Raw genomic sequence first — 12,318 nt, forward strand, 5'->3', positions numbered from 1 at the left:
CACGACCGTCTGATACAGCGACCGCATCACTGCCGACGCCACATTGATCTGTCTGTCCATCTCACGCTCCATCCGTCCCTCACTCATGAACACGACCACGAGATACTTTAACTCCTCCACTTCCACAAAGCACATGTGGACAGGTTGGGTGAACTCCTATGAACTCTTGAGCACCTGACTGAGAGTATAGAGACCAGGATGAAAGCTGTTCCTCCAGAATCCTCCTCACTGGCCACACACTCCCATCTGTAGAGACATTGTATCAAAGACGTGTCACACAGCGAGTGTTGAAAATCACCTCTGACCCCACACTCTCTGCTCACCACCTGTTCACACTCATGCCCTCTGGGAGGCGCTACAGGTCTTTGAAAGCCAACTCAGACAGATTTAAGAATACTTTTTCCCCAGCTGCCATAGTAACTTTACCTAAATCTGTCTGTAATGTTGCACTGACTCTGTATGTGACTGACACAGGAGATGTGAGCAGAATGTGCTGATTCCACCATCTCTGTTGTGTGGCCATTAATAAATACATGATTCTGAAGTGACCTTTACCGGGGAGGCTGAGGAGTGTGATTCCTCTGTAGGAGGAGCACACCCTCCGATCCTCCTTCTTAAAGAGAGGGACCACCACCCCGGTCAGCCAGTCCAAAGGCACTGTCCCTGACCACCACGCGATGTTGCGGGTTCAGATTGGGGAGGACGTTCTTCCCAATCACCCCTATGCCAGTGAGCTACAAAAATACCAAGGCTAAAGGGAAGGGAGATTAAAAAAAGTGCATTTCTTTTCATAAATGTATCATTTCCCAAAGAACTTGTGACATGTTGACATAGAGTTCTGTTGAATGTGTTGCCAGTAAGTAGGATCTGTCACTGATAATGAGAGGGCCAGAGCAGCACCTGTGAGAGCCTTCACTTCGAGTTCATACATTTCATAAACAAACCAGATTGAAGACATTCTTCTCCACAGAGTCTGCTAGATTTGGTGTGAATAGTTATAATCATTGAAAAATCCCGGAGGAACTGAAGTGTTTTTTTTTAAGTAAGTAAGTAAATGGTTTATCTGTCATTGGACAGCTGTGCAACGAAATTGCCTTCAGCATTGCCTTCAATATTCCTCTGAAACGGTGCAGCGCCTCCTGGGTCAGAGCGTGGTGTCCTGCACTAGTCGGCTCCTCCTTCCTCTTCCTACTGCACAGCTCCCTCCGCTCCACAACAGTCTTTCACCATCTTCTAGTAGCAGACGAATATATTCCGTATTTTTCTCCAGTGAACATACATTAGCCAGAACAAACGAGACAGAAAATGTGTGTAGCTAGAAACCCTAATTACTTAATGATCCACGATAAAATTATCCATCGAGCGTACTTATATCCTAGGAGACTACATTTAATGAAAATAAAAGACAATCAATATTGTGATTTTTGTCCAGATAATACTAATAATACTAATGGTACTTTTCTCCATATAGTGTGGCAATGCCCGGAGGTTCTTCAGTTTTGGGTATCATTTGATGATTCAACAGATATGATGCCCATCTCAAGAGGGATTGGGGAAAAGAAATGGGGGGGGGTGGGGGGGGGGGGGTGCTAAGCCTGTATACTATACTGGACAAAATTGTAAATTGCAATAATGGCATTGCACCAATAAAAAGTTGATCAAAAAAAATGTGTGTAGCTTAGCTGTGAGCCTTGCCCAGATACCTCCTCATTTGTCCATTTCCTGTTTCGTTTAGCTCATCTTGTGACGCCTCCACTGTGCTGCAGGTGTGGGGGGTGATCGGTGCCTCTTCAGTGTTTCAGAAGAAGACATGTAAAATGTCTTTAGCTCATATTGTAGCTCCTGTAGACCCTGGGTCCTTCATGGCCAGTACGGACTCTCTGCAGTAAAAAAAAATCCACTGAACCGCACAAAAACAGAGCAAAGATGTAGAAAAGCATCCAGTAAAACAATGTGGAACACAGAAACTGCAAATGGAGGTTGCAGAAAAAAACAAAAACGCCGTACCAAGAGAGAGAAATAAATACATGTGAAATGAGACAAAGATGCATTTCTCAATCGTATATTGAAATGTAGAAAGACTTGGTGGTGTCACTTGGAATGGTCTGGAGAGTGCTGGTGCTGGATCTTTGCAAAAACATACACACACTAAGTGTGATGTGCAAAAGTCTCCATAGCCTTTCCTTTTTGTGCAACCAGTTGCCTTCAGAAGTTTCCTGATGATTTCTGAATGATCACATGTTGACCTATGACCTCATAGAGTCTACCTGTGTGTAATCTAATGTCAGTTCAAATACAGCTGCTCTGTGATGGTCTCAGGTCTGTTAGAGACTATTGTGGAGCAGAAGCATCATGAAGACCAAGAACACACCAGGTCCGGGATGAAGTTACAGAGAAGTATAAAGCTGGGCTAGGTTATTAAAAGATTTCCAAAGCTTTGAGCATCTCTCAAATGAAATGTATGAACTTCATTTCGCTTCACGATTGTGTCACTTAGTGTGTGTCTTTCACATCAAATTTCAACTAAATATATGTAAGTTTGTGGACCAGATCGTGGCAAAATGTGGAGAAGCTAAAGGGTTTTTGTAAAAGCTGGAGGAGCGTGTCGTACAGTCGCTCGCCTGCTCCTCTTTCGTGTAAAACGTGTAGTGTACGGCGATGTTTCCCATCCAGGGGGTCCGCGTGCACTCAGCAGGGGGCAGTGCGGATTCAAAAAAAGGCGTCATGGATACTATTTGAATATTCATCTTTCTTTGTAGGATTCTTTATGTTTTTCAGAATGTGTGGGTAGGATTTTTTACCCTGACAGAAAATGTGCAAAGAGGAAAGACTAATAATAATAATCATGATGATCATGATGATCACCACTTTGGAAAGCATGTTTCGGCACTGCGCCGCTACTTTCTTAAAAGTGGGACAAAAAAGGCTGGGAGCAGCTGGTGGAGTATAATGATACTAAAATGATGCAGTTGTGCTCAAAAGTTTATAAGCCCAGGCAGAGTGTTTGATTTTTTGGGGGCCATTTGTCAGAGAATATGAATGACAGCACAAGAAGGCTTTTTTCACTCATAGTTGTGTGAAGTCATTTGTGGTCAAACAACTGAGTTTGCTCATTTACACATTTGAGATCTCCTCAGAGTGGGTCAATGATAATGAGGTCAGGAGATAGAGATGGCCTCTCCAGAACCTTCACTTTATTCTGCTGTAGCCAGTGAGAGGTGGACATGGCCTTGTGCTTTGGATCGTTGTCATGTTGGAACGTCCATGTGCAGCTTCCAGGCTGATGAGACACTTTTCCTCCAGTATTCTTTAATAACATGTCCCTGAAGCTCACACATCCACAACATGAGTGATCCACCTCCGTGTTTCACTGGAGGAATGGTCACTGTTCATCACAGGCCTTGTTGATCCTCTAAATGTAACATTAAGTTACATTAAGTTACATTTTGGTTTCATCTTTCTAAATGACATTGTTTCAGAAATGTTGAGGCTTGTCTCTGTGCTGTTTGGCATATCCTGTCGGTCGACCTGAACGTGGTTTGGTTTCAACAGAATCCTGCATTTTCCACTTAGAGTTTGAACACTGCTGATTGATGCTCTCAGTACCTTGGATATCTTTTTTATATTCCTTTCCCATTTTACACAGTTCAACGACCTTTTCTTGCAGATCCTCTGACAATTCTCGTGCTTTCCTCATGACTCAGGGACACGTCAGTGCAGCTCTGGATGAAAGATGTTAGGGTCTGTCAGGATCCCAAAACTCACTGACCTTTTATACACACACAGTCATTACAAGCACAGGTCACAGGTCAAGGTGAGGATGCTGACCTTTAGTAGCCATTGAAACCTTTTTGTAGTGTGCACAATATCAGGCCCAGATCACCAGAGTTTGTCGACTTTTGATCACAACTGTACATGAGCCCTAACTTTAGGGCGACCAGAAGTCCTCGTTTTACCAGACATCTCCTCATTTGGTGGGACTTGGTTACATTTTTTAATCAAGTTAATATGGCCTTTGGCATTAATGTATTGCAATTAATGACATTCAAGCATAACTTATTTCAGTGGTGTGATCATTTTTTCATTGATCTTCTTAGCACCACAGCGTCTTCTATGTTATATATGGACACATGCTGTGGCTCGTCTGAAAGATCAGACTCTAAGCTCTCCGTAGGTGAAAACAGTTTTGATCAAAATCAGCTGAGATATTGTATGTTTTATGAAACAATCTCCTTTCTGATTTATTATATGTCCATCTTTTGTCAGTTTTGTAATACCTTCCATTTCACTTCAAGTAGGCTGTATTTCATGTTTATAGTGGGATATTTTAAGATGAAGTAAGGGAGACTGGGGCTATTTGTCACGCGGGGTAATTTGTCGCATGACCAGTAACTAATTACTTAGTAACGGATTACTGTAATCAGATTACTTTTTTCAGTAACTAATAATCTAACGCATTACTATTTCCAAACAAGTAATCAGATTTAAGTTACTTTTTCAAATTACTTTGAGTTACTATTTCGTGATTTTGCTATGGAGAAAAAGACATTTCTTTTTGAATCTGGGCGAGTGACGTGATATAAGGACACTCACACTGGTAGGGGAGAGACGGGGACATACGTGACTTTACTGAGTCTGCTCAGCTTTGTTGATGTGACTGTTGGTTAAAGGTTTGTCATGACTGTGTTGTGACGGTGGAGATGTTGTCGGCCGCAGCTGAATGTAACTAATAAAGTAACTTATAATCTAACTTAGTTACTTTTAAAATCAAGTAATCAGCAAAGTAACTTTGTTACTTTTTCAAGTGATCTGTGGCAACACTGGTCATTTGTCACATGGGGTATGACATGGTGGGACATTTTATTTTAACATTAGCTTTTATGTTTGGGTCATGTTAGTGAATGTGCCTCTCACACCTCAGAGCATTTGCAAAAGACACAGATGTGTGTCATGAACACATCTGGCATCACGCTGCGACAGTTTTAAAAATATGTTGTCCTTTTATTTAAAAAGAAACCAAAAAGTTACAAAGGCTTATCAAATTTCAAGTTAACATAAAAAACTCACATGGGGCACATTGTCACAGTGGATTTTGTTTGTATTCACGGTTAATTACTATTTATCACGATATGATCCAAGGTCAAGTCAAGGGTTCAAGCTTTCATTGAACGCAGGTCTGATGTGTGGGGTTTTCTGTAGATGAGCCGTGTGTGACATATACTTTTCAAACAAAGTTCATATTTAAACTGTCATATTTAGACTGGCCTTAAAACATCTTCAATAATATGGTTTCTTGGCTCAACACAGCGCACTTGTGATTGTTGTTGTTGTTGTGACAGCTCTATGCAGACCCTCCTCTGGTGTGAGTGTGTTCCTGCTGCTGCATGTGAGCTCCACTGACTAACATCTCTGTCCCTCTCCCAGCAAACTTCACTCTGACAATCAATATCAGCGCTGTGGATGTTTCAAAGAAAAAGTTTTCCCCTTGGCCCGGAGCGACGCAGCCGACTCGCTCCAAATCCGCGCTCCATCTTCGTATTTTTAGATGTTAATCGGCAGAACAAAAGCTTTCCTCCTCTGCGCCGCGCTCCGCCGTGGCGTTTGGCGAGCGGAGCGCCTTCATTGTCACGTTAATCTCCTCACTCATCCCGCTCTGCTCTCTCCTCCTCTGCTCTGTCCATCCCCGTCCCGAGGTCACACAGGGCAACGTATCATGTCCATTTCGCTTTTTTGTTTTCAAAGCAGCTTTTCTAAATCCAGGATTGCGTTGAAATTGTAAATGCGAAGGCTCTGCGGAGAGCGGCGGACTGTGGATAAAAGTAAGAATCTGTTATCGTCACATATGGACATTTCTATATCATCGTCAAATCTGTCAGAACGAATCGCTGCGTCATATGTTTTTTATGACCCACTTACGCCTCACCCCAAAAGGGAAACATATCCTGCATGAATGTGTGTGTGTGTGTGTGTGTGTGTGTGTGTGTGTGTGTGTGTGTGTGTGTGTGTGTGTGTGTGTGTGTGTGTGTGTGTGTGTGTGAGTCCCATGAGTTGGCGAGGGTGCACATATGCAGTCACAGACTAACCAGCCCTCGGGTCAACGCTGACAGAAGAGACGCAGTCGACTGGAGCGTTACATAAACTACCAAATCAGGTCACATCCCTCTGTCACATGACTCACTGGCCCCGCCCCCCCTGTACCCTCCCATCCTCTTCACCCTCTCCTCCTCTGCAGATCATCTGGACCCTCTCCTCCTCTGCAGCTCCTCTTCACCCTCTCCTCCTCTGCCTCGCCCTCCCCTTCTCCCTCCTCTATCCCTTCTCCTCCTCTGCCTCCTCTTCACCCTCTCCACCTAGGTTCAGGTTTAGGTTTAGGTTTATTAAATATGACATTGCAGGAAATAACAAAATGTTTAACCTGAATTGTGTCAATTACAAAAGAATAAAAACAGCAATATGCAAAAAAATGAATAAAAACATCTTTAAAACAGATTTGTAAAACAACGTTAATGCTCGAGGAATAAAAGACATTTCATGTTTTTTGTGTTGCTCTTCCTGGCTGCATATGGTCTTCGGTGCCTGAGCTGGTCTCCAATGGTGGGGGCCTGAGTTATGAAGGTGTGCAGAGGAGAGGAACTGTCCTTCAGGATATTCTGGAGGGTCTGCAGTGTGGCCATGTCCCGCCTCTCACTCACAGATTGGATGGAGGATGGTGGGATAACAATAATCCTGCAGCACCTTTTCTGCACCTGCTCCGGGCCACAGGCTCTCAGAGAGGCCGCCCCACACAGGACTGGCACACTCCAGCACAGGTCTGATGAAAGTCAGATCATTGTGAGGACATCAGAGGGAAGTCCAGCTCTCCTGGCCACACTCAGGTAGTATATCCTGGGGCGTGTTTTAGAAAGCATGTACCGCACATGAGCATCTCAGGAGAGGTCAGATGATATCTGGACACCAAGCAGTTTGAAGCTGGTGACTCTGCTTACTGCCTGACCACCAACTTCAGGTGGGGGAGGGCAGGGGATGCTAGACTCTCTCCTGGTTCTGACCAGCATGTCCTTAGTCTTTGATCCATTGACTGCCAGGGAAAACTCCTGACCCCACTCATCCACAGAGTCCAGAGCCCTCTGCATCAGACCAGGCATTGAGCCCGTCAGAAGCTCCGTCAGTGTGAGGTCGTCTGCATACTTCACTGGATGTACAGAGGAAGGAAGGCGTGCATCCAGTGCTGGTTGTGCGACACTTGCTCTCTCAAACACACGACTCAGAGATCTGTCTCCTGCAGATCCATAGTCCCATCACAAAGATGAGGTGTGGGTGTTGGAGTGATGAGGAGCGCTCAGACCAAAGTCTGGAGCCTATAGAGACAGTACAGGATGTTGCAGCATTACTGCAGGTCTTTGGTCCCGCTCAGGCTGAGGTGCCAGCCGTGTTTTATTCATAGGCTCATGTTAAATGGCCGACTATATTTAAATGACTGCTCGGTTACAGTCGTGTGTGGCTGCTTCTGTCTGAAGGACATTCAATGAAACTATCTTTATATGAATAATGTTTTGTTATTGATATTCAGCTGGATAAAAATGACACTGACGCGCAGTCGACATGTACGAGCCCCATGTTGACTGAAAACATTGAAACCTCCTGTTTTACTAGTTTGTTTCTTATCAACCTCAAATATACGTGTATACCTGTATTTTACCTGTTCTTCACGGTTTGTGATGCTCCTCAGCTTCATTCAGAAGCTATTGTGTGTTTTCTAAAATTGCATGACGTCCAGGTGTCAGATGTAGTACACGTACTAAGATGTCAGATGTAGTACACGTACTAAGATGTCAGATGTAGTACACGTACTAAGATGTCAGATGTAGTACACGTACTAAGATGTCAGATGTAGTACACGTACTAAGATGTCAGATGTAGTACACATACTAAGATGCCAGATGTAGTACACGTACTAAGATATCAGATGTAGTACACATACTAAGATGTCAGATGTAGTACACATACTAAGATGCCAGATGTAGTACACGTACTAAGATATCAGATGTAGTACACATACTAAGATGTCAGATGTAGTACACGTACTAAGATATCAGATGTAGTACACATACTAAGATGCCAGATGTAGTACACGTACTAAGATATCAGATGTAGTACACGTACTAAGATGTCAGATGTAGTACACATACTAAGATGTCAGATGTAGTACACGTACTAAGATATCAGATGTAGTACACGTACTAAGATGTCAGATGTAGTACACGTACTAAGATGTCAGATGTAGTACACGTACTAAGATGCCAGATGTAGTACACGTACTAAGATATCAGATGTAGTACACGTACTAAGATATCAGATGTAGTACACGTACTAAGATGTCAGATGTAGTACACGTACTAAGATGTCAGATGTAGTACACGTACTAAGATGTCAGATGTAGTACACGTACTAAGATGTCAGATGTAGTACACATACTAAGATGTCAGATGTAGTACACATACTAAGATATCAGATGTAGTACACGTACTAAGATGTCAGATGTAGTACACATACTAAGATGTCAGACGTAGTACACATACTAAGATGTCAGATGTAGTACACGTACTAAGATGCCAGATGTAGTACACGTACTAAGATGTCAGATGTAGTACACATACTAAGATGTCAGATGTAGTACACATACTAAGATGTCAGATGTAGTACACGTACTAAGATGTCAGATGTAGTACACGTTCTAAGATGTCAGATGTAGTACACGTACAAAGATGTCAGATGTAGTACACATACTAAGATGTCAGATGTAGTACACATACTAAGATGTCAGATGTAGTACACGTACTAAGATGTCAGATGTAGTACACATACTAAGATGTCAGATGTAGTACACATACTAAGATGTCAGATGTAGTACACGTACTAAGATGTCAGATGTAGTACACATACTACACGCAGGGCCTCTGTAGTAGTTCATAAAGCTGCTAGTTTAGAGTGGGACTGATGTTACAACTGGACACTGCAACTCACACAAGCTAGTCTTTGTAAACAACATTGGGTGAACAGTAGGGGGCACTGTCTCATGTGGCTGAGGTGCTGCCTCACTCTCTGCACACTCACTCCCTCCCCCTCCCTCCTCCCCCTCCATCCTCCCCCCTCCCCTGTGCTGCTGCAGTGAGCAGAGGCAGTGCAGCCACAGACTGTAAGGTTAGTGTGTGGAGGGACGCGCTGCATTCTCATACTTACATCTGACATAATGCTGCATGCTGAAGTACTCAAGTACTACTCAAGTACTACTGAAGTACTACTCAAGTACTACTCAAGTACTATTGAAGTACTACTGAAACACTACTGAAGCACTGCTGTATCTCATTGGTTTTAAACTTACAGGATTGTTTTGAAATGAACTCAAAAACATGGGAGTGCTTTATGGAGACAGGTGCTAAATATCATCCAGCACCTCATGAACCATTTGAACTTGTTTCACAGAATTAGGGCTCCAGATCTGATGTGTAAATGTGACGCGTGAATAAATAACTCTGATCCACGTTTGCTTGCAACTCGATTTGCGCTTGTGTAGAATAAAATAACCCTCACTTTGTGTTTCCGTGAGTCGTGGCCGTGCGTGGGCGCGTCCTAATGCGACGTGGGCGTGTCCAATGTGCCGCTGTTTATGAATGGACCAAATGGGACAGAGTTGAGGACATGGTTTCTCCTGTTTTCCCTTTCTCCACATTCTAAATGGATCATTTTGTGTTTCAAAAAGAGTAAAGGGACTTTTGGCTCTTCCCTTTGTGCTTTTCTTCTTAAAAGTCACTTTGAGCTTGTGCACCGTTCATAAGTTGTATAAGTCCAACCTAATTTAAGGGCAACGTAGCGACGGTAGTGTCATTTTCCTGGTGGTGATATTTTCTGTTAGATCAAATCTGTGCAGCTTCGCTTTGAAAATCCAGAGGCTGCTTTACCTGGACGTGCAGCTTCCTCTTCTTCTAATGAAGGACAAGGTGCTTTATTTGACCCATCCTTTGATGGCGCTGGGACGACCTTTAACCTGAACCCAGCACGTTTTCTCCAGTTTGGCTTTACCCAAATCTAAAAGATTCTAGATAAAAAAGAGTCAAAATAGTAACAAAAATGAAATGAAAACGAGGATAAAAATGCATCAAAAGAATGACACATACGTGATGATAAAAAAGTGATGGAAAATGTGACAAAAATGTGTGACGTAAATGCAACAAAGGCAGAAAAGTGACAACACAGCAACAACGCAAGGAAAAAGATTTGTTTTGTAGGTCTTAGCGTTCAAATGAGGCTTTACACTGGTCCAGAGGGAAGACCTTCCAGCTGTGAGCCACGAGCGCTAACCACTGCGGAGTAAGTGCATTAAATATTCGGTTGCGGCTCATTTTTCTTCTGTGCAGTGACCTGAATCTGGATCTAAAACCTAAATCAAGCATCTAATCCAAGTTTGAGAACGTTTGCAACGAGACCTTTAAGATGTTTTATCTTTGGAAACCCTTTGTAAATGCCAGCCATGTGGAATGTTCTTGTGCGGCTGATGGCTTTTATCTAGTGAAGAGTTTGGACAGAAAATGGCCTTGAGAAGCCGGATCCTCACTGTCCGAGCTTGGAGTGACCCATTGGTGGTCAGCCTGTGTCTCCCTGTGGGCCGCTAGTTAAGGACATCACACCATTTGTCACAAATGAAATCAAAATCTCAAGTTGGGTGGTGCTATTGTTTCTAGTATTAGCTCATGGGTTCATTCTTCAGACTTCAGTGGGTGTAAAACAAAATGTGGACTGAATGCAGTGATGTTTCCTACAGCAGGTCAGTGTGAGCGGAGTTAGAAAGTAGGATTACACCACCACCTTGTGGACGGAGGGAGGTAGAGCGAGAGCTCGTTTCTCTTTTGATCAGCCTCCTTTTAAGATCATGTTCCACTTTTTCAATAAATAAATAAAAATGTCACTGAAAAGCATTACAGTTGTTTAAATCTACACTTCCTGATCTTTTAGGCCATGTATTCGTGTAAAAATCCCCAAAGTATGGTCCCCAGCACATTCAGCTGCATGTTCTGGTGCCATTTTCAGAATCTTTACTACACAATTGATCAAATATCCAAATCTGAATTCCTTGGCTTTATCTAATGTTTCCACATTTTTAGAAATGATAAATGCACAGATTGTTGCATTTGATTTTACACAATATTGTGTCTGGATTAGAATATTCTATGTAACTTCTGTTCTTTCTTTCTTTTTTCTTTCTTTCTTTCTTTTCAATGGACTAAGAACTATTCCGATACACTTTGATGGATCTATAGAGGTTCCCTAACTTTTCAGATGGGGATGTAAAGTCTCTGAGCTTTGACCATTGTTACACTGTGATGGTGAAGCCATCATCAGAACCAGACCTGTTCTCTTCATCTCTCTTTCTGCGTCACAGAGAACTCACTTATGTCCTTCTCATTTTGAAGCACATAAAGTCTGACCGGGTCAGAGCGGTGTATGGAGAGACTCTGCCCGCACAAACCTACTCCGTCAGTCTGCTTGTGAACTAAGCCTCTCGTTGTGTTTCTTCTGCAGGAGCTGGACAGGAAAGGCCTGGGCTCCATCACCACAGAGATCTCTGAGCGCACACAGTTCTACTACGCCGAGGACTACCATCAGCAGTACCTGAAGAAGGTGCCCAAGGGCTACTGCGGCCTGCGGGGCACGGGGGTCAGCTGTCCCCTGGGCGGAGGTGCAGAGGATGACCCTGAGGAGAACCACGAGGAGAACCATGAGGAGCTGTAGGCGTTACTCCGACCTCTTCTAGACCTGCAGTGTAGAGGGGGATCCCAGTGGAGCGTGGGTTTGAAGAGCAAGGTCCGGAGTGAACATACGCTCGTAGTATCGCTGTGTTCATATAGTCATTTTCATTGTTGTTTTGATAAACGAGGCACACTTTTAGATTACAATCACTTGCTGCAGGATCGGCTCTTGGAATGCACAAAACAAACCTTCAGAGCAGAGGTCACCGAGTGCCGGGTCTAATTGTGCCGCGGTTTCACAATTGTTTTCTATAAAAAGGAATAAACCAGGTCTAAGCAGGGCTCAGGGTGCAGCACTGAACCAACCAGAGAAACGGCAGTGTGGCATTTCACAAAACCTCTTCACGCCTCGGCCCCATTTTTAACATTACCCATGTTTTTGAGCCACTCTGGAACCTCGATGAGCACCGGTTTAAATCCTGGTGAGCTCCTCAACCTTCTTTTTTACAAATAATAATAATCATTTTGGCAATATTCAAAAAGTACAACCTTTATTATTTGATTTAGTAAAAGG

General features: G+C 43.3%; 1 protein-coding gene across 1 annotated transcript in view; it reads left to right on the top strand.

The window, feature by feature from the left end:
* msrab (methionine sulfoxide reductase Ab) overlaps window positions 1–11,787 on the top strand; it is a gene marked incomplete at its 3' end in the record, with an annotated part of 94,974 nt that extends 83,187 nt beyond the window's left edge. The window contains exon 6 of the mRNA XM_079574243.1: window positions 11,578–11,787. Coding sequence (XP_079430369.1) covers window positions 11,578–11,787 — 210 coding nt within the window. The remainder of the gene's footprint in view (window positions 1–11,577) is intronic.
* Window positions 11,788–12,318: the final 531 nt, after the last annotated feature.

Source organism: Gobius niger (assembly GCF_951799975.1).
Source record: "Gobius niger genome assembly, chromosome: 16".
NCBI classification, from domain to species: Eukaryota; Metazoa; Chordata; class Actinopteri; order Gobiiformes; family Gobiidae; genus Gobius; species Gobius niger.